The sequence below is a fragment of the Onychostruthus taczanowskii genome, unplaced genomic scaffold (assembly GCF_017590055.1).
Source record: "Onychostruthus taczanowskii isolate IOZ18803 unplaced genomic scaffold, ASM1759005v1 scaffold25, whole genome shotgun sequence".
NCBI classification, from domain to species: Eukaryota; Metazoa; Chordata; class Aves; order Passeriformes; family Passeridae; genus Onychostruthus; species Onychostruthus taczanowskii.
The window spans coordinates 3,309,610-3,332,503 of NW_024499796.1; the positions used below are offsets into that span (position 1 = coordinate 3,309,610).

At 47.1% G+C, this 22,894-nt stretch overlaps 1 protein-coding gene across 1 annotated transcript in view; it reads left to right on the forward strand.

Moving 5' to 3' along the window:
- Positions 1-22,894, forward strand: part of PAPPA (pappalysin 1) — a 177,508-nt gene that overhangs the window by 141,372 nt on the left and 13,242 nt on the right. Inside the window, exons 15-21 of the mRNA XM_041406962.1 lie at positions 676-859; positions 3,469-3,679; positions 4,274-4,445; positions 7,831-7,978; positions 10,542-10,651; positions 17,191-17,262; positions 21,501-21,599. Of these exons, the coding sequence (XP_041262896.1) occupies positions 676-859; positions 3,469-3,679; positions 4,274-4,445; positions 7,831-7,978; positions 10,542-10,651; positions 17,191-17,262; positions 21,501-21,599 (996 nt within the window). The remainder of the gene's footprint in view (positions 1-675; positions 860-3,468; positions 3,680-4,273; positions 4,446-7,830; positions 7,979-10,541; positions 10,652-17,190; positions 17,263-21,500; positions 21,600-22,894) is intronic.

Genomic DNA, 22,894 nt, shown 5'->3' on the forward strand with positions numbered 1-22,894 from the left:
GTCTGGCCATGGTAAATTCCTCCTGGAAAAGGGCTGTCCCTCAGGCATTCGTGTCTGTGGTGTCAGGACAGCAGGGCCCTGGTTCTGCCTTGGGGCACTCTGCCAGAGCATCCACAGCAGCAGCTGTCAGTATCTGCACTTCCCCTGAGATCCCCATCCACGGGTGACTGACACCTCTCAGGAGAGCCTTGGATGAGAATCCCAAATGACTTCATGTCAGCTTGGCTTTTACTTCAAACCCAAAAATGAATCTGACTACTCAGAAGCACAGAGGGATCCCCTTGGAGTGGCTTTGTCACCACAGATGTGACAGGGATGGGGGACAGATGTCAGCTCCAAACAGCTCAGGCTTGTGCTCCTTTCCAATGGCAGGGCAGAGCAGCAGGTTCCCTCCTTGTCTCAGGAGGCCAGACAAGAGTTTGGATTATTTGTAGAGCTGCACTCTTTCTATGGAAGCACTTTGGTGTCTCACCCCAGAGGTGGCAGAAAATCCTTTCTCTGACACTATTGCTTATGAGCTTTGGTGGGTTTGGTAGCTGCTGTCTAAATGATGATGGTAGGGACCAGATGTGACTGTGCTTAACTTGTGAGCCAAAATCATGGCTATTAGTCTTGAAATGGTTTTGATCTCTCCCTTGCTGGCTGTGGTGGCTGTAGCCGTGTGTCTTTTTCCAGACGGAGTCCAGCGTCACCATGACTTGCATGGATGGGAAGTGGAACAAGCAGGTGACATGTGAGCCCGTGGACTGTGGTGTCCCAGACCAGTACCATGTCTACCCAGCCACCTTCAACTGCAGCGAGGGGACCACCTTTGGCAAGAAATGCTCCTTCACATGCCGACCTCCTGCTCTTCTGAAAGGTATTGGGGGTGTCTGTGCAGTGACCTGAGACACACAGCTAATACAGACTGCTCCTAGGAATACATGTTTCTCTTGCTGTTGGTTTAGAGTTATTCATGATATTTTAAGTAGGAAGAATTATAGGACTCAATGGAAGGTTTATTTATATTAGAAGTTAAGTTCCTTTGCATCTCTCTATTACCTTGCTTTGACCTTTCCTTGATCGCAGCTGGCCAGGCAGCAATGACAGGGAATATTGCTTCCATACAACCAAAACATGGAAAAGTCATGGGGATAAATCAGATTGAGCTCTCTCATCTTCTTTCCCATGCTTTGTCTATTTCCACTGTCTGTCTCCCTTCTATGCCTCCTCCATGTATACGGAAAGCCAAGAGAAGACTGAAAATCCGCACGTCCCAATGGCACAGACCCCCATCACTGTATTTTCTAATCCACCATCACCCTTCTTCTTTCCCACACTCATTTTGCTCTACTCTGACCTTCCTGTTCTCTTCTTGTTTGTCACTCTTCATGTTATCCTTTTTTCTTTTATATTTTTCCCCTAGAAATAACACAGCTGCCCTCTGTCCTATCTTCTTCCCTGCTACCTTTCTGCTAACATCCCCATCCTCTTCTCAGCACCATTAACTCTTCTGCTCACTGGCACATTTCCATTTTTGATCTGGTCCTCAGGAAACAAGAAAATTGTTAATTTGAAGGAACTTGTCCATCTTGTAAATGAACATGACTGCTGTTGTCAACTCAGGTACAAACACAATATAAGATGTTTTTGGACCCATGGTATCTCCTTCTTTGCTGGGATTCATTGCAAACCCCAAAAAGGAAGGCATGGGAAGTATTTTTTATTTCAGGGAAAGGCTATGATGATTTCTTCATATATAAGCAAATTGCTAAATTCTTTTTAGTTCTGATGGGAGATAATCAAAAACAGACAACACACAGTCAAAGTTATGACTACTCAAAAGATAGTTAAAAGAAAATTAAGACTACTTTTTAGCAAAAACCTCCCTTTTTCTGTTTATGCACTCACAGGACTATCTTCAACAAAAGGGTTTTTTTCATTTTAAGTGCTTTAAATATTTTTGAGCGGGCGGTGAAAATAGTTATAGTCATCATGACCAACAAGAGCTGATGACTCAGGCAAGGGTAGATGGAGAGATGACAACCAACCCCAGATCAGGGGCTGCAGCTCTGGTGTGTAACATCACTTCACTTTTGTCCAGAAACACTGAGCTGTGAGGTAAAGGCTCTGTTTGGTGTAGAGCCATCACTGATGACTAATAAATGTTGCCACTAAGCTTCTGGAGAACAGCGTTGGAATGACTCATGGCTAATTCAATCACTGACGTCATGACAGCCACTGTTGGTAATGTCACAGCTTATCGCTTTGCAGTGGCAAGTATGATATCACCACGGCTGGGCTGGGAGCTGCTGCATGAGTCAGAGCAGAGGAACAGGCTGGTGCTCCAGAAAAGAGCTCCCTTCTGCACAAAATACCTCTGCAATCATCTGCAGTTGGGGAGGGGAGAGAGAAATCCGGGGCTGATTTAATGTGGCTTCTCTTATCTTTGAGGGCAGGCAGGAGGGCTCCTCTACATACCTTCTTGAGCCCTCCAGAGCCTTTTGTTTTCTTCTTCTTTGAATTCCAGCCTCATGCCCCGGCTCTCTTCCTCCCCTCAGAGAGAGATGGCATTGCTCCGGGGTTAGCAGTTTGTCAGTATTATTTCGGATAACTCCGAAGTTGGCTCACTGTTGAAAATATGCCTTGTGGGTTGAGAAGAGTTCCTGCAGCAATGCTCAGGGATTTCAATGGAATATTAGGGATTTTTGAAGGGTTAGTGGCTCATAGCTGTGCTTTGTTTCTTAGGAAAAGCTTATTTCTTTTCAACATATGGTATAAAATAACAAAGAATGTAAAATACACTGAGACTGGGCTACTTTTAGCTTAACCTTCTGAAGTCAAGTAGGTCATAGCAGAGGCAAATAGATCTATTGTACCTTTTACCTTTGACGTGTTGGCCAAGAAAGCTTCCTGAGGAAAATGAGTCTCTAATGAGTATTATGAATCATATTTATCACAGTAGTCCCCAAGGACTGAGAGTCCCCAGCTGAGAATGGCTCCTCATTGTGTTGGAGTAGTGACTCTAATACTAACAGATGCTGCTCCAAAAGGTTCCAAATTGAAATAAAAGGGACAGATTCAGGGAAAAGATATAACACAGAAGCTGAATGAAGAATGTGATGGCACCAAACCCTCTGTTAAAGCCATGGCTTTGGAGAGGAGGGGGTTGGTGTATGAAACAAGCTTCCTTTCAGAGAGGAACAAAATAAGGAAGAGAAATACAAAAGATGACAAAGCCCGTGTGGTTTCCCCTATGCTATAGCATTTCCTGAAATAAGCACTGCCTGCCTGTCACCTGAAAGCAGAGTCCTTAATGATTTAATGACATCATCTAGAGCGAGAGAACGCGCAGGACATATGAATGTTCAATGCAGTTGAATTTGTCAAATCGGCTGAGGGGGCTTTTGATATCTTACAGGTGTAACAACATTTCAAAAGAAAATATTCCTGCTGTACGTTGTTAACTTTGCTCACTGATCTTCTCAGGAAACAACAGCAACTTGACCTGCATGGAGGATGGGCTGTGGTCCTTTCCTGAGGCCCTGTGTGAGCTGATGTGTCGGGCACCCTCCATCGTCCCCAACGCGGATCTCCAGACCTCACGCTGCCGAGAAGACAAGCACAAAGTGGGCTCGTTCTGCAAGTACAAATGCAAACCAGGTTACCACGTCCCTGGATCCTCCAGAAAATCAAGAAAGTACGTGAAAGACTAAAGCTGTGCCATCAGCCTGGTTCAGAAAGCCATGAGTTACAGTGATTTTGGGAAAGGGTTGTTTGTCACAGACTCTGTGTGCCGTAGGGAATAGCATGGAGCAAGTCCTTCATGCAGATAGCTGTGCAGTGTCAGTTTAGGCACCCAGCTCACTTAGACTTCTTTAAAAATCCTGACCAGTGCTCAAAAAACAGACTTTACCTTAGAAATACCCCTTTGATATGCAGCCTGGGGAGTCCCCTTTGAAACCCAGCAAAAAAGGGTTAGTGCTGTCGTATACTTCTGACTCTGCACAAACCCACTTCAAACCAACCACAGCCCACAAGCCTGGGAAGCTGAGTTCTTGGGAGATGTGTCCAAGGCCAAAAGAGGAGTTTAGGCTGGGCAGCTCAATGTTGGTTTTGCAAATAATTGTTATTTTTGCTCAGAGACCTCATGACGCAGATTCACAACTTGTTCCCCAAGCGCTAAAAGCTCGAGCACACCCATCTCCTGCAACCTGCTAGCGAGCTCAGAGGCTTTAGAGGCTCCCAGCTGACTCAGCCACTCACTAAATATTGCTTTTTTCTGCACAAAAAGGCGAGCCTTTAAGATCCAGTGCACACAAGATGGCACGTGGCTGCCAGGCGCCTGCGTGCCTGTCACCTGTGACCCTCCACCCTCCAAGTTCCACGGGCTCTACCAGTGCTCCAACGGTTTCCAGTTCAACAGCGAGTGCCGAATCAAGTGCGAGGATGATGACAGCCAGTCGGTGAGTCCCCCTGACCCAAATCACCTCGGCCCACACAAGTCTGGCTTTTTCATATCTTCCCTAAGGACACTGATCTTGGAGAGGCTGAGGGACATTGAGCTCTTCCAAAACCAGGGAAATGCAGAAGGGATAACCATATTTAAAGTTGAGGGAGAGCCTGGAAGTATTATTTTTATGACAGTAGAAACAGTATTAACTATTACCGGTAGAGAATTAGAAGCAACTGACTTACTGTTTCTGGACAGTAAGTGGCAGAAAAATCTGCCACAGTGGCTTTATGTTCTGGCTGGAAAATCAGGAGCAACAAATCAAAGTAAGTAGAATGTGTGTTATCTACACATATCCCATGTATTCATTCTGTTTTACCTCTCTTTTCTCTCCAGTTCTTACCATTTTATGCCTGTGTGTTGTGTGATAATTTAGCACCATAGGGATTACAAATATTCAGGTGAATTCACTCTAAACTTCCAAGTTTTTCTGGCTGTGAGGGTGTCTTTTGGCATCAGAGGTCAGATCCCCATCTGGCACAAATCAGCATGTTGCCTTTGGCTTCCTGGGAGCTGTGTTCATTGATATGAGAAGGTCTGGCCTCTACTATCTTATTTGAAATGCCTAGTTTTCCTCACCAGAGGTAATTATAGTTTGTGAGATAAGTAACTTCTCCCAGAAGTGCTGCTGCTACTCCCCCTGCTTGGGAAGAGAAAGTGGGGATATGGAAGCTGCAGCAAGTGCAGGCACTGCTTGGAGCAGGGTGTGCTCTGACAAGGGCTGTTTCATATCATCAGAATTCAGATCATCAGATTATCAGATCAGAATCTGATGACTTTTAAAAAGGTACAAACCCTGCTTTAGGGGCAGTTATGTGAAAGACACCTCTGGTACCTGCTCCACATGTTAAAAGCCCCTGTTCCCTGTCCTCTGGCCTTCCTTCTCCACGGTGACAACAGAGCCCCAGCATTTCACATCAGGGCACCTGGGAAAGATTTCCTTGTTTAAGACTTGGAGTGAGGTTATAAGCAGTGTGAAATGAGAAGTTGCAGGCATGGGTGCAGAGGGGGTGGGAGCTCTGGGACACAGCAGCTGTGGCTTTGTGCATCCACCACTTGCTCAGAGGGGCAGCATGTCCTGTGCTGTGTTCCAGCACTGCCAGGGCGGGGAAACTGGGACCTCCAGGGCAATGACAGCTGGTGGAATGGGCTTGTGTTTGCTTTTAAATGAGGTGAACATGAAGAGGAGCAAGCAGTGGAGTCAGGGTTACAGCAGTAATGAAGTAAGCTCAGGAAAGGGAGAGATACAACTCTGTCTATTCAGTGGGAGGGAGAGGAGTGACTGCTCAGCTGCAAAAGCACCTTGGGCAAAGGAGCAGATAAAATCTTGAGAAAGGTATTTACAGTGAAAAGTATTTTCAGATATCTCAGAAAATAGGCTACAGAAGAAGAGCAAGGGCTCCTGGCACAATCCAGAACCACTTGAGAGGTGTTAATTATTTAAGGATTAAACCCCACTAAGTCTCTCTCAGCTATATAAGGTGATAATACATGTTGCATCCAAGCAAGAAACCCAGCAGGGGTTTTCACAAGAGATTTTTCAGGTCAGGGAATGATGGACAGTATGTTACTATAGCAATGGATATCCTGGGATCTCTGAGTATGTTGCTGAAACTATACAAGAGTACCCTCAAGCACAGCCAGCTCCAGGAACATAAATCAGGTTTCATGGCTCATCTTTGAGAATCACATTTGAACCCTGGCATGGAAATTGCAAGGGAAGTGCACCACACTTGCTAAAACAGCAAATTGTGCTCAATTATAATTTAGCAATTTATTCCTGACTTTGTCACCATGCTGGAAGACCATTACTTGGCTGCACATACAGCATCTCTTAATCACCAGGAATGTAATGGTCATTTAAGCAGGTACCTCCCCTGGCACCAGAGCAAGGGTCTTCCATTTTTGCATATTGTACACAAATCATATCAACAGTCAGATCTAAATTAATCAATCTCTGCCAAACTGGCCCTTAGGTGAGAATCACCAAGCAGGATCTCACCCTGAGTCCATCTGCTCCATTATTCCTTTCATATGATTTCCTTATTACTTCTGGCAATGGCCAGATGTCTAGAGAAGGGGAAGCAGGTCCCACACCGTAGTCTGCTGCTAATACCACTTTGCATCTCACTAAACACTATGTTCATTAACAAAGCTGAACAAAAAAAGGGAAGCTTTAGGATACTAAGGATGAGACTATCACTGAAGGCTGAGCCCTTTTCCATGCCAGTACCAGGGGCTTGTGCAGGTCCCTGTGCAACAATGGGTGTGAGTTGTGGGGCAGAGCTCCTCCAAAATGTTCAGCAGTCCCACAGGGATCCCAGCATGGACAGTACATTAAAGAACCCCCAAAGATATCCAGCACAGTGTCCAAGAGCAGGGTGGGTAGATTGCAGGCAACGTGTCTGGCATTAAAATTGGGAGAGGAGAAGCAGAGATTCTGCATGATTCTCCCACCCAGTAAGGTCCCCACAGGAGTTTTGGAGCCCAACTACACCAGACAAGCTCCTGTTGAATGTCCCACATTGCCCCATGGCTCACAGATCCCACAGAACAGCTTGTTTGCACAGAAATCCCCAATGTTGTGTGGATAGATCTGACAAAAGATTGCCTGTGCACTCCTTTGTTGTCTTTAAAGGGCATGATATTTCCCCTCGGACTTTGGTATTCATTCTTCAGAATCATACGAAGAATCTCTTCTATAAGAGAAATGTCATATTCTATTCCTTGCCCATTCCAACACCAGAGGATTTTTCGTCCTTCCCACCTGCCTCTGTGCGTGTCTGCCTCAGCCCCTTCGCCCGCTGTCACTCAAGGCAGCCAAGCTCTAAAGAGCACGTTCTGCCCTGCTAAGCTCATGTCCCACTCTCCCTTCCTCCTTCAGATGGCCATTGGGGATTCTTTCTTTTTCAAGAGAGATGATGTAACTGGTTAGAAAATGCAAAGAGGAAAGAGACTGTCTTCATTCAACACCAACCTCTCTGTAACAAGGAGGAAGGCAAAGGGGTGAAGGCACCTTTATTGCAACAGGAGTGGGGCTGTTCTAAGGTGTAGACTTGCAAGGGGCTTGTAAAGACCTTGAATTGCAAAGAAGAGAGATGCGTGTATTTCTCTCTCTCTCTCTCTCTCTCTCTCTGTGTGAGCACTGTGGGTTTCCTTTTCTTTATTCTTTGGAAGAAAACTCCTTCTTGCCCCTCCTAGGACTGGCAGTCCCAACTAGGGGCTTTTCCAACTCCAACAGAACTTTGCTCCTAGCTCAGCTCTGCTCACTTCTCACCTCTCAGTCTCTCCTTGCTATTTTTTTGTTAATCCTCCTTATCTCCTTCCCTCATTCCCAGGGCCGTGGGAGCAATGTGATCCACTGCCGGAAGGATGGCACCTGGAGCGGGTCCTTCCACCTGTGCAGGGAGATGCAGGGACAGTGTGCTCTGCCCACCCAGCTCAACAGCCACCTGAAGCTGCAGTGCGCCGGCGGCTACGGCATAGGTGGGTGAGCAGGCAGCAGGCATAGGTGGGAGACCAGGAATAGGATGGGAATGGCAGGGAGGGAGGAAGGAGTCCTTCAAGTAACTTGTTTGTGCGAGTGAGAACCTGCTACAGGAGGCTTTTCAGGGAAATGCTCTTAGGAAACATGAAGCTCTGAGAGGCGTCATGTAACCTGCTCTGACTGCAGGCTCCTTGCCGGGCTTCCAGTTTCATGGTGTGCCTTCTTGGCCAGCTGGTTTTCAGGGGCAGCAGCACACCAGGCTGTGCCAGAGACATATCCAGTCTGCAAAATACAGCGAGGGATTGTACCTGCTTTTGCTCTTATGCTTCCATAATGCCTACTCCTTCAGCCACATGCACAAACCCATGCTCCAGAAGCTGAAAGGCAGGGAGTTGACAGGAGAATGCAGCACTAGGATAATTCAGGTCTCCCCAGAAACAGTACGAGGCCAGCTGAGCATACCCTTTGGTATGACAGTTGTTTAGGAGCTGTTTTCAAGGGTCTGTATTCCTCCTTCTTTCTGGGGTACCTGTTCCCTGTGCATGGTGTGATGACCCCTGTGCTCAGCTTGGCTTTGTGTCACCAGACACAGAGAGGGACAGACACTCTGTGCTGTACACGCTATATTGTACTTTCAGCCCCCATTTCGAGGGTCTCCCTGCTGTAAGGGCTGCAACAGGAGCTGCACTGCCTACAGCCCACACAGGTTTGTGAGGCCCCTTCCTGCAGCCCCCCTCCCAGCCCCTGCCATCCCCCTCCTGCCTCCGCCTGTCCCTTTGAACTTGGAGAAATTTCCTCCTTGCGCGGCTCCCTCATTATATCGCAGCCATGCAGAGGACTACGAGCCTCCTTGTGTTCCCTCCCCGGGGAGGAGAACACGACCTGGATGAGATCACCGCTCTGTAATGATGCCAATTACAGATCATATATCAAAACAATTCCGACCCGCTCCTCTCCACGAGCGTGGTGGAGCACGGCAGAGCGAGCGGCGGGGAGGCTGCGGCGACTCTTAATGTGGAGAGGCGTTTTACCCTTGAGACGAGGTTACCTCCAGGGCCAGACAGGTTTTTGCAAGGAGAGAAACCCCAGTTGCTGGTTTGGAGGGGAGCATCTGAGTGCTGGGTGCCTGCCAGCTCTGGCTCCTGTCACAGTGACTGTCAGCAGGTGCCAATCCCAGGGAGTGGTGGGCCTGACCCCAGGATGGGACCACACAGCATCATGGAGGTGAGGGATGCATGGGGCAGACCCCCCACAAGAGTGTGGCTCTCTCTGAAGAGGGATTTAGAGCTCAGAGAGGGCACAGTGGCCGCTGGCTCTCATTCTCAGCAGATGGAGACATACCACACACTTTGTAGTCTCACCCATCACCAACTTTTGGGATCAGATGTTGGGGTTTTCCTCTCTTCTTTGCATTTTTGAAAGCCTGATCAATGTCCTTTTGAAAAAGTGTCCACCACGCTCATGGAGAGGAGCCAGTCATTCACTCTGGGGGTAGTGTCAATAGGCCTCATCTAGTAGGTCCTTGGAGCCACTTCCAGGTGTCCTGGGAAAGCAAAACAAACCTCAAGCACTCCCCATCTTTCCAGCCTAGGTCTGGCTGCTCCCACTGACTCCTCCAAGTGGAGAATGTGAGAAGGCAGAAGCAGGTGGGAAAAATAATAGCAACCAGTCATGGTCACTATGAATCCCACACACCTTCAGTAATTCCTCAGACACCTAATCTGCCCTTCCAGGCTGAGGCATGTGTTGAGCCAGAGGTTCAGCTCTCCAAACCAGTGCAGAGATTAATTCCTCCCCCAGCGCTGATTGGAGTGCAGAAATCCTAATGACATGTTTGCAGCAGCTGTGCCATTCAAGAGTGATTTTCCAGGGGGGAAATGGTAATGGTCCAACACACAAGAGCTTATGGTTGTGTCACCACAGGGCTCTGGGATATTGCTGCAGAGTATCACAGCATGTTTTAATAAAGAAAGGACAGGATTCCCACTGGGCATGACAGTTAATCAGAGAGAAATCAGGTTTATGTGTGAACAAAGCCATCATTACCTTTCTGCGTACTTCTTATTGACTGTGGGACTTGGGTGATAGCTGGTCTCCGATATCATTAGGTTTGGTCACCCTTTGGAAGATTATTATTGGATGTTTGTAAATCTGACAGATCAAACAATAGGTTTCTGCCATGTCACAGGTGAGATGAGTTCAACAGCCTCTCCCCACTGCTTGAAAGAGCAGTTGAAATGGAAAAACCTTCACATTGTCTTGATGATCTGAAAGCGCAAAACCTGACCCCCTTCCTAAAGTTAATAGCCAGAGAAACACTTAGATTTGGAGCTTGTTCAAAAAGGCCCTGGAATATCTGCCACCCCCACGCTCTCCTGCTCAGTACAGGGTTGTACTCAGCACTTCACGTGTGGCTAGGAGATATGTGATAGTTATGGTTGACTGCTAATTGCAATTTAGGAAAAATGAGCCGTAATACTGTCCTTCAGCTGGAAGGATGCTGGAAGGGTCAGAAGCTGCCTGCTTTATCCTTTAGCTTTATCCCCTTTGTGTTTTGAGCAGGCACGGAGTGTACCACCTCCTGTCTGGATCACAGTCACGAGCCCATCCTCCTGCGCGTGAACGAGACCGTGCAAGACATCCAGCACTGGATGAACCCTCAGAGAGTGAAGGTCAGTGCCTGGCGACTGCACGAACCACATCCTTTGTTGCATGAGCAGAGAGTGATCAGTGTTACCTGTGCAAAATGGGGAATTTGCACCTTTAGGAAAGAATTCCTTATTTTTCTTGTGTCTGTTCCAGTAATATAGTGGCTTTCTCTCCAAGTGGCTTTCTCTCTGTGTTTACCAAGTGAAAGTCAGTTCAAGGTAGAGGCCTCACATCAGTGGGGTTTGATCTGGAAATGGAATCCATGCCACAGGAAGATGTGATGGACAGCTAGAGAAAGGGCACTGGCCAGGCTTTATTTTCTTCCTCCTGTTCTGTATTTTGCATTCTTTGGGTGGCAGGGCTGGATTTTTCTGTGCCACTTCTGGATGACAAAAGAAGCTGATACAGAGGGTTTTTCATTTCCCGACCCCGCGGAGCTGGCTGAGTGCTCCCCCCGCCCCTCCGCCCTCATGTGAGAGCTGCCTGCTCAGCACAGCCCCTTCCAGAGGTCACCACTTCTCCCTCCTGCCTGCTGCAAACGCAGAGCCAGCATTAGCTGCTCACAGCTCCCCGTCCTGAGCGTCCTCCAGCACGCACCAGTGGCAGCGTGCCCTGATGGGGATGTGTACACCATGTGCAGTGCCTTGCACACACACACTCAGCCCCACTGGCAGCAAACAGCTGCTGGGTGTCATGCCCACACTTGGGTGTCAGTGAGAGGCACACTCACCTAACTCTTCCTGGAAACCCTCATGTTCCTACAAACAAACCAGGTGTTTGTGGCTTTATGACATTTCTGCAGGTGTGGAAGTCTAACTGGACACATTTGAGCACATGGTGGAAGACTATGGCACATCAGGTGTCACCAGAGTGCAAGTTACTGATGGTGCTTGAGCAAACACCTCTGGCTTTTACATACTTGGTCCTGGCTTTGCAGGAGTCTGTTTTACACACCTGAACTCCATTAAGAAGGAGAACAAGCAGCCAACACAGCCCCAGCATGTCTTGAGCAGCTTTGACAGTCTATTTGCTTCTCTACATGCCTAAATGTACACCTAGGGTTTGGGATTTTTGAAATCTGGCCTTGGCTGTGGGTAGCAAGTGGCTCCAGAATTCTCCACCACTTTGAACTTCACTGTTTCATGCAGAGCAAGAGAATAAATCTGGGAAAAGAGTGGGAAACCCAAGTCCATAGAATATGACAAGCTCATAATGTCCTTCCCAGCTTCCCATTTGCTCCAGACGCTGAGGTTCTGTGACTGCCTTAAGCCAAGGCTTTGCCAAGTTTCTGGCATGAAACATAAAGAAAGCCCCTATCTCTGTATGAGGGGCAATTTCTCACTGGCCCTTTCCTGAGTGCCAGACTTTAAAGTGGTTTGTAATTCATGGGGAAATAAAGTGACAGCTTCCCTCCTGTTCTCTCTGCACTCCTTCACTTATTGATGCGGGTACGTGGAGGGAGCTGTAACGAGTTTTATACCTGCAGGTCTCTGGAGGGCTCATTAGGCAGCAGGGAAAACATAGAGTAGTAAAGGGGGAGACAAGGGGAGTGAGGGATGGAGGAGAAATCATGGTTTCCAAGAGCACAGCGGTAAATAAGCCCTTTTTTTCCCCCTGATGGTGAAGATCTTGCAAGAGTTTAAGCCCTGAGCAGATACAAATTCTACCCTACAAATGCTTTGTAAACTAGAGGGTGAGATTTGGATTGGAGAACTTGTATTGGGAGGGAAGACATGCCAGAAGGGATTAAAAAAATCCTTAATTAAAAAATTGGTAGCTGTAAAACATCCATCTTATCCAACCCTGCAGATAATGGGATTTCACCCACAGGGAGAGGCACCTCTTGGGGAGCCACCAGGAAAAACGCTGCCTCGTGGGAGTGGGGACATCCTGGAGAGATGGGACTGGGATGCCTTGGGGGAAGGTCCCCATGGCAATGTGTTATATATCATTAATAACCCATGTCTCTGTTTATGGCCAGTGACAGCTTTGCTGTTGTGCCATATGAGCACAGGGAGCAGCTGGTTGCATTTACACGGCAAGTCTTTGTGCATCTCAGAGCCCTTGGATGACGCAAAGGATACACTTTTTGTTGCTTTAATTTCAGGCACAAGTAAAGTACAAATGAGGGCAGGATGGGAAGAAGATAAAGGCAGGACTGATCTGTGGTGCTTACCTTTGAGAGGATGGGGACAGAGAAAACACAGGGAGAGCTGACAAGGAAAAATAAATAATTTGTCTGTAGCAGCTCAAGCAACATCTGTTATGGAAGCAAAATGGAAAGAAGGAGCTATCCCTTCTCTGAGGGTTGTTTAGAGCAGAGCTGTGCAAATCACTTGATTTTTCGGTTCACTCAAAGTTCTCTTAAATTGAAAAAAAAAAATTCCTAATCAAAGGGACTATTTTGTTATTGTGATTTTTGGTGAACCAAAAAATTGGAAGAAAAAACATGTTGGTTTGAACATAACGTAGCATTTCATTTCCAAGGAGATTTTGTAAACTTTTTGTTTAGTGAAAAATGAAAAAAAAAAAAACAAAAACACAGCAAAGACTTAGAAATTAAATGTCCTCTCAAACAATAAACAACAACAGATATTTCATTTCACAAAATGTCTAAATATTTCTGTATTTTTCAGAATTGGTTTAGGTTGAATTGTTTTATTGGGTCTGAAACAGTTTGCTGAAATCAGTATAAGCTGGCAGTGTCTTCCAAACAAGTATTTTCAGCGAGAAAAAAAAAAAAAAAATCACCTGAAACATTCTGTGCCTCTCTTCTGCTGTGGGATGTGTTCAGAGCAGCCAGTGCTATCCCCACAATTTTCCCTTCACTGTGTGTGGCACACAGAGCTGCTGAAGACACCGATGGATAGAGCTGCCAAGACTGACTGTGCAGGCAGTGGGGAGAAAAAAGGGAAATATCTCTAAGAGACAGCTTGACAGCTCTTTCCCATTGACTGCAGAGAAACAGAGCAGACACCTCATTTCTTAGGTTGTCTGAACTTGGGTTCTTGCCTTAGTGCTGAGTAGGGACAGGCTAAATAGTGTGCAGGCATGTGCATGCCTGGGAGAGCCTTCAAAGGGTCTGCATGTCCCGGCTCTGCTGGGCTGAGCGTGACCATGGCCCCTCTTCCCACGCAGACTGCAAGCCCGGGGATTAAAAATGTCCAGAACTCGTTAGTGGGAATGCTCCTTAAATGCTCCCATAATCACTAAAGCTTTGCACTTTTCTCCTTTTCTTCCTCTCTCAGTTTTTGTCTATTTGTTTGTTTGTTTTGGGGTTTTGTTTGTTTGTGGGGTTGTTTGTTTGTTTTTGGTTTGGTTTTGTTTTGGTTTGGTTTGGTTTTGGATAGTTTTGGGCTCATTTTGCAGCAGGGAAACTGAGTCATGGAACAGTGATGTGACCTACTGTGGTGCAGCAGCTCCACTCCTGGGAAGGCAGGAGATCCCATTCCATCTGTAGCTACAGGAGGAGGCAGCCCCCAAGTCCCCCTTCCTGGCAGCAGTGGCTGATCCCCTCACTCCTAAAGTCCATGGTTAATTGTCCTGTTCCTTTAGTGCCTGAGGAGCGAGTTAGCTGAGAGCAGGAGATGCCAGTCCCTGGGCTCCAGCCCAGGGGGGACACTTGACCCATCTAAGGTGGAGGAAAGCTCTCCACTGGCCTCTCTGGGGGAAACCTGATCCCCTCTGCAGCCTGCAAAGAGTTGACATCATTGTGTTAGTCCCACCACGGGAGGGAAGCGCCAGCACCGGAGGCGCTGGGTCTTCCTTCACAAGGAGAAATGACAGCTTGATTTGCTTCCTTGGCTCTTTGTCACCTATTGTGGGAGCACAGCCCGGCTCCCTCTCCCTTCACAGCAGATGGAATCCCAGCCACCCACCACAGATGTGGCAGGGTGGCGTTCCTGGGTGGGGACAGGACCCGAGTGAACCCACCTGGCTGCACAGCTGTGCTGCAGGAGCTGGTGCACGAGGGGAGCTGGGGCCAGCAGGGCAGCAGATGTCACCATGGGGGCCTGGAGCACAGGGCGGCACGGGGAAGGGACAGGGCTCCCAGGGGCAGTGGCCAGATGGGTTTTATTTCCCAGGCACCACCTGGCATGTGGTGGATGTGGTGCTTCCATACACCATGCCATCCTTTGCTGGCATTGAGTCTACCTGTCTGTGCACACCAACTCCATCAGATCATCCTCATGTACCACCTTCACCCATCCTTGCTTGCTTTCTATACATTTGTTTATTTCAGATGCCCCAAGCAGCACCCTGTGACACCTGTATGCCTGTTGGAACTGCAGGAGGCAGAAACATTGCCCAGCCATCCAAATCATTCCAAATTTCTTGGTTTTCTAGCCCAGTGTCTCCCTCTACTCACATCCTCTCTCCCAGTGCACTGCACACAGCACAGCAGCAGCCTGAGGGTACAAACAGGCTGGGAGGTAGGAAATGAGGGCTTGGAAAACTGGATCAGGAGTCAGGACTATGGCTTAGGGTCCTTCCCTCTGCTTCTAGCTCCAGGAATGTTAGCAGGATTTAATTCAGCTCTAGTGGTCTCTGCTAGCAAAGGATGATCCAAGGGGAGGACAAAGTAACTGGTATGAAGCTGTTGGCAAGTGCCACTCCAGAGGAATGGGAATGTCCAAGTGACCCAGTGATTCACCTGGCTCCTGGCTTTCTTGTGCTGTGGAGAGGATGGGCTCATTCCCATTCCCTGGAGGATGCTCAGCCCAAGGCTGTGTTTGGGATTGAGGATGACCTTGAGTGAGCACTCAGAGAGAACTGTCTCAGCAGAGACTTCACCTCCCATCCATTCCTTTAAGGGAGGTTCTGGTGTTTTGATACTTGAAGGGTCAGGAAAACAGTCAGTGCATCCTCTGCGAGGGATTGCTCTCATGTGGAAAGCTCCTTTCTGAAGAGCCTGGTTCAAGGCTCTTTGGTTTCTTTTGTTCACTCTGCATGCTCACACACTCACACAGAGTGTGAGGTTTTGTAAATATTGATGCTTCTTACCAGGGGAATGTGAGGTGCTCTTTGGAAGTGCACTTCTTCCACTTATTGTCTGCTGGCCTTGGATACAGGAGACAGACCCCTGAGTTTTTTCCACTTTGTTCTAATTCTTGGGTTCAAATGTTCTTGAACTGCTTCCTTTACTCTCCCCGCTCCCACTCTGCTGATTGGCCTTGTTTATTTTCAAACCTAGAAAAGTTTCCTTTCTTTCCCCTCTGAAGTGCAATAAACAGAAGGGGGTGGGGGGAGAGAAAAGCCCTCACCATTTGTGGCAGGCAACAGCCTGGAAATCTCCAGCTGTCTGTCAAGAGTGCGCCGGGGGAATGTGTGACACCGCGGGGCCCCCGCACCTTGCAGCCTCCCTCCCTCCCTCCCTCCCTCCCTCCCAGGGGATAAACAACATCCTCCCCTCCCCAGCCACCTCTCTGCTCACACAGACAGGCCCTGTTGCGAGGCAGGTGGGGCAAGCTGGGCTTGACTAATAGTGGAAAATCCAAGAGCATCGGAAAGATAAACAGCCCGAGTCAGATAGTATAAAAGTCCTTTTTCTAGCACACGCCAGGTAAGCCTCAAATGACACAAACTGTAAAAACAAGCTGAGGTTCCCCTGCAGATGGAATAAATTAGCCCTCAGATGAGCAGGGGACGGGATGGCTTGTGCGTTGGGTCTTCCCAAACATTAATCCCTTCCTTCCCCAGGCCTCCCTCCAACCCCAACCCCACACTTTAGGTGAGTGCCTCTGTGTTCATCTTGCTCCACTGGACACTGTAGTGTTTCATCCATGGGCAACAGCCCCAAAGGAACTTCTTGCCTGATGTCCTGCTGGATGGATGGGAGTCCTATCTCAAGGACGCCCATGGTGTGGAACCACCACCTCCACTGACCAGCCAAAGTTTTCATCCACTCTTTAAATCTAGGTGTCCCTGTCTCTGTCATTGTCTAGGAGGCTGGTCATCATTTTTGCCCAAAACCAAGTGTACAACTTTTTTCTGTAGACAAAGTTGGAAAAGAAATTATTATACAGCTCATAAAATGTAGCCAAGGATGCTGTCCTGTCTGGGGGTTATTCTGAAGGTGTGTGGTGGGAGGTGCTTTTATTTAAGATGGTGCTAAAAAGTGTCTGAAAATCCACCTTTAGCTGCTTCCATCTTCAAGAATCAAAGGTATGATGGGCAATGAAATAAAGCAATTCTTGGCAGCACCAAAGAAATCCCTAAATTAATTCCTAGAATGCCTCCCCCCTACCCAAGAGCAAAAGTCGACTTGTGCCTTTGCCTTTCCCTGCCACATTCCCCCACCATGAGTGAAATATTGGGCATGACATTTTAGGAGAACCTCAAATATTATTTTAATCTCAAATGCTCTGTTATTGCAAGTGTCAAGTCCAACACTTCTTGTAAATACCTGGAGGACAGCCAGGTCCTGAGAACACAAGAGGTGTTAGGAACTGAACTTCATTGGTTAAGTACTGGAGAGCCATAGGAGCCAACACACTGACTTTCTGTACACTGATTTCTTTGTCTTAACCTGTTGCTTTTTTTTTTTTTTCCTTCCCTCCAGAGTGTTGTCTGCACAGCAGGACTCAAGTGGTACCCTCACCCTTCCCTGATTCATTGTGTTAAAGGCTGTGAGGTGAGTTTGGCTTTAGCTCAGGTGGTCCATGGTGACTCTCCTAAATCTTACAGAAACAATCACTGCAGGCACATGGGCTGCAAATTCTGGTTTCCAAGTGGGGCAAGCAGGATTTTGCCCTGACCACCCTATCACACAGACTGATTGCCTGCACTGGTTCTGACACTCAGTGGGGAAATTGGTGGTTTTCCCAGAGATGATGGTTGGTGACTCTCACAGGAGTTAAATGATCAAACAGCTCAAAAACATTGTTGACCAAAAAAATTTCCCAGAATCTGGGAGTTTCTGGGAAGTTGCAAAAGCCTTCTCTTGTTTTTCCTTGATCTTGACTTATTTGAGGGACAATTCTTTCTAAGGCCAGCTAAGCTTTGGGCATTGGTGTGGGCAGAGAAAGTTTAGGAAAGCCAGAGATGATACCACTGGGTGGACAGCACAGCTGGACATGGAGCAAATCACACCTCCCTCCACTGGCCACCTCTGTCTAAACCAGAAAAGAATAATCAGAAACATGCAGTTACATTTCAGCTGTGATAGACTTTTAGAGTCTTGCAAGTTACTTGAGAAAAAAGTAATTATTTTGAAGGATGTTGTTTCTGCCAGCAGCAATTTTTGAAATGTCTGAGAAGACTGAAGATGCTTCTGGTGGTTAAACAGGGCTGGAGCACCTCAGTCTGTGGCATGGCACTCATGTGGTTTCCATCATGCCAGCCCCTGAGTCTCTCACCCACAGCAAGAAGTCAATCCTTGTGGCACCTCTGGAAGGTTGGGAAGCTCCATGCCCATTTTGGAAATGAGCTGGCTCACAGGCAGAGGCACAGATGGCAATGGGCAGTGGCAGAGCTGTGTCTTCCCTCCACGTGTCCTGACTGTCTGCCACGCTGACCAGGCTCTCAGCACCCAGTGACCCAAGCACTCTGAAGTTATTTGCCCAAAGTGTCAGAACATGGGACTGAATTCCTGAATATGACACAAAGCTCCAGACCACACTGCTGTGGGATGTGATTTGTCTTGAAGTGAAAGACAGGTTTCCTTCGCATACAAATGTTGGGCCCAAGAGGGTAATAACTCTCCAACAATGTAATAGTTTCTGTCTAGCTGTTCCCTAAATGAAAAGCATTCTGCTGTCAGTGCTCTGAATGTCATAAGCTGTCTCACGCATCGCATTCATGCAGGCTGGCTGGGTGCCCCCATTCTCCAAAGAGAGCTGAAATCACATCCAGCCACCATTAAAAAATGCCATTCAGGTGCTGATGCACCACTGGGTATCCATCCTCCTGCTGTTTAAGGATAGTTGTTACTGAGACAAACTTTGCAATGATGTAACAATTTACCAGAAGCCATTATTACTGACATGCTGCTTCTCAGCATTTTCTTCCTTTCCATCACTGCTAATTGCCAGAGCCCTCTGCATCAACAGGAACTTTCTTCTTTTTCAACATTCATTCAGCAGTGTCACTGCATCCTAATCCATCATCTGGGAAGGCTTTGCCCAGACAATTGATAATGGCCTCTAGCACCATTTTCAGAGCATGATACTTCCAGGATCCATGGATGGGCCAGAGCCTGGCATTAAGATTTCAGAAGAAATGCTATCTTCACCATGCCCTTTTTTTTTTTTTTTTTTTTTTCCCCATGACTGTGGAAACAGATACTAATAAGCCAGTAGATCATTAATGCTGGGCCATTAAGCTGATACAACGCCTAATGTATGAACATCCTTAGCATTAGGGAGGCTTCCCCGAACAGGAGGCTGTAAGTGGGGCATTATTTGGCTCTTGGTGATCACAGTGGGAACCCCTGCAGCTGCTGCAATGTGATTTTTTGTCGCTCCCTAGTGGCAGGAACAGAGGCTTATGAGTCAGCCGCGTACTTGTCTGCACCTAACTTGGGCGTTTCTGTAGCAAACGAGTCCCTCTGGACTACATGTATCGTCCTCCAAAAATAGGACGTGCATGAAGAGCAACAGAGACCTCATCCTCCACAGGCAGGCTTCCAGGGTCTCCAAGCAAGGATTTTGGTCCCAAATCAGAATAGATGCTTTTTGTCCCATACTTCTTCTCCTCCAAAGGACTGGCTTGTCTACTCTGTGCCAGAGCAAATTCTTCCACGAGTTTCTTTATGGATTTTCCAGCATTCATAGGTGTATGGTACAGGCATAGGGGTGGAAATTTAAAGTCAAGATTTCCCATCAAGCAGGCACAGCCAGGCAACACAAGAGAAACATGGAGAAGCCTGCAGAATTTCGTGTGAGGTTGAGCAAAGTTCACAGTTTTAAATATGACCAGCTTGGCCTCAAAATATCTCTTCATGTATTTATAAATCATTCCCTTTTAACTCTTGGAATATTAATTAAATTGGAAGGGGGCTTTCAAGTCAAAGCCTTTGCCTGTATAAATAAATCAATATCTGTGGCAATCAGTGGAGTTAAGACAGTTTAGAAGGACAGGGGCCTCACACAGTAACTCTGATTTCCTTGTCAACATTTGCAGTATCTGCACGTAATTAAACAAGTGACACTAAGCGAGTCTGTCCCCTCCTGGTAGGTAGACCTGCTGTGGTCTGATATTGCCATCATTGCCTGGATTTCCTCTACCTGATAGAAATATTTAAATTTGCAGCACATCAGCAGTAAAAGCGTGCATTTGCCCCGCTCCAATGAGTTCATTTCAATTCTGATGAGGGTGGCCATGGTGAGCTCTGGAGAGAGCACGGCAAGCTGTCATGGCTGCTTCTTCAGGTATCCATCACTCTGGGTCTGCAACTGATGCAAAATCCTCCCAGGAAACCTCCCCAAGACGTCCTGCCTGCTCTGCAATGATGTCTTCTTGCAGAAGAGTCCCTGGTGTGTTTTTCTCAGTGCAAAATAAGGGCATTTTTCAATGAGCAGATAAAATGGGAAGGCCTCATGAGCCTCTGAGTGGAGAGCTACAGAGATATGACTGTGCTCTCTGCTGATCATCCATTTTTCTGAGCTTTCATTGCTGCCTGGGATTCTCACACCTGGTATGGACCTTTTTTACTGTTAGGTACAGCTTAGACTTCCAAGGAAGACTTCTGTACTTGCAGAACAAAAGGGCTCCAATGTGCAATGAAAGACTTCAGGCCTTTCCTTTAGGATGGTGGTTATTATTCAGGCCCTGTGCAGCACATGGACTAGTGATCACATTGCCCAGCCTAATGACCACATTTTATTTTTCAAGGTGATTTATGAATTTCACTTAACAGCCCTCCACAATGTCCCTCTGAATAATTGCCATTATCCCATCTCTGAGCTGTGGAGTGGGGGAAGATCACGTGCCATGGCCAGGGTCCCACACAGTCACTGCTGTTCAGAGAACAGGAGAACATGGTCCCTGTGCTGAGCTCAGACCTCTTCCATTCCTCCTGGTGATTTGTTTTGTGCCCTCGTTGCTGACACGTGTTGCAGAGTCAGGAGAACTCTGGTGAAAAGCTCAGCTATTAAAAGCAAGCCCATTTTGCTGCAATGCATAACCTTCTTCTTATCCCACACAGTTTAGGAAGGTTAGCTTAAAATTATCAAAGGTGCCACAATTTTAGATGCCTGGATGCTGTCTGTGGGCCTAGTCAAATTAATATTCCTGAAGCATCCTCTTATGTGGGATGTGAAGAGGCAACAAGGGCTCATTTCCCTTCCATCTACTGTCCTTTTTTTCCTGTCTGTTTTGAAGGGAAAGGGGAATAATTATCTCTTGCTTTTCAGGGCAGCTGGTATGTTACAAACTGTATGGCTCCTTCAAATTTTTGTGGTTTTCTTCTGAAATATTGTTACAGGTTTCAGGATTATAGAATCATAAAATGGTTGGGGTTGGATGACCTTAAGGTCATCCACTTCTAAACCCCTGCCATGGGCAGGCACACCTTCCACTGTCCCAGGTTGCTCCAAGCCCCGTCCAGCCTGGTCTTGGGCACTGCCAGGGATCCAGGGGCAGCCACGGCTTCTCTGTGCCAGGGTCTCATTGCCCTCATGGAAGGATTTCTTGTGGACATCTAACCTAAATTTCCATTCTTTCACTGTGAAGCCATTTCTCCTTGTCCTGTCACCACAGTTCCTGGTGAACAGTCCCCCTGTAGCCCCTGCAGACACTGGAAGATGCTGTGAGGTCTCCACACAACCTTCTCCTCTCCAGCCATGACTTTCTCACCCTGTCTCCATAAGGAAGGAGCTCATTTTATCCATGTCCACAGTCTCAGCCTTTTCCTGCTTTTTCCTTTTTCAGCCTTTCATGGGGGACAACTACTGTGACTCCATCAACAACAGAGCCTTCTGCAACTATGATGGTGGGGACTGCTGCGCCTCAACAGTCAAGACCAAAAAGGTAGGGATGCCCTTTCCTTTTCCCATGGAAATTCCTTGTTGAGTGCTGCTTTGTTCCTGGAAAAATTATTTTTGCTCAAAAAAGGAAGGTCCAAGGTCTCAGAAGGATCTTCAGCCCAGGCATCAGCCCACCATAAGTACTGAGTTCTTGCTGGTTCGTTTATCATCCATCCTCAAGGTTCCAAAGGGAAACTGAAAGTTAGAAGTAATTGGGAAAATAGGAGAGAGTGAAAAGAAAGCATCATTGTGGATCTGTTCTTTGATCCATATGTACCCACATGTGCCTGGCTTGCTGCTGACTGTCCCATCCCAGAGTGGGACAGAGAATAATGTGGGGCAGGGCAGCATGGCTGGGTGGAGATGTCAAATATTTTTTTGCACAGAGACCACATAGACCAGAGCCTTGCAAAAAGAGACAAGCTAGTGCTACTGATCTATAAAATCATTACTTAAAGTAGGGATGATGCCTAGGAAAGTAAAATCCACTGGTTTCTATCACTCAGCAATGAGGGGGTGAAGTGGTAATTTCCTTGAAGCAGGATCCAAACAGACGAAAGAACATCCTTATTGGCACAGTGTGTGTTTGAGTAATAGGATGCGTTGCCACAGAGCATTATTAAGAACAAAAATATATTTGAAGTCAAAAAAAGAACAGGCCTATTTGTGGAGCTTTGCTCCTTCAGTGGCTATTAGACACTGTGATCTGAATGCAGTTTCTGGCTGAGGAATATTTGAACCCTTGGCTGTTTGGGCTTGGGGAAGAGTCCATCCACACACATCTCCCCTTTTTCTGCTTCTTTAACACAAATTTCTGAGCACTGTTAGAGATAGTGACTGAGGTGATAGAGCTTGTGGCTTGGAGCAGTACAACATTTTATAGGTTTCTAACCAGCAGGGATTTGGAACTATATTCCTCCCCAAAAATAAAGCAAATTTTAGCCTCTGCCAGGTGAATATTTTACCTTATCTTCCAGATTTGTGTATAGAACAGGATTAAAAATCCAGGTGCATTAAGTATCTGATGCATATTAATAAATAACAAAACCTGAGGGAGCTTGGGCTGAACAAATGATACCATCCATGTTACCCAGCTGAGGAAAGAGGTCCTCTCTCCAGATTTGGCTGGAGAGTTCTTTTCCTTCGTTCAGCATTGTGGGCTGTCTCTGGTCCATACAGGAACACCGGGGAAGGGAGACGGGCAAGAGGAAGGAATTAATTTCTCCTCTGGGGAAAAGGCAGGGGAAGATGTCGTTTCCCTAGCTGTGCTCTTTTTGGACAAACATTCCCCTCTGTTGT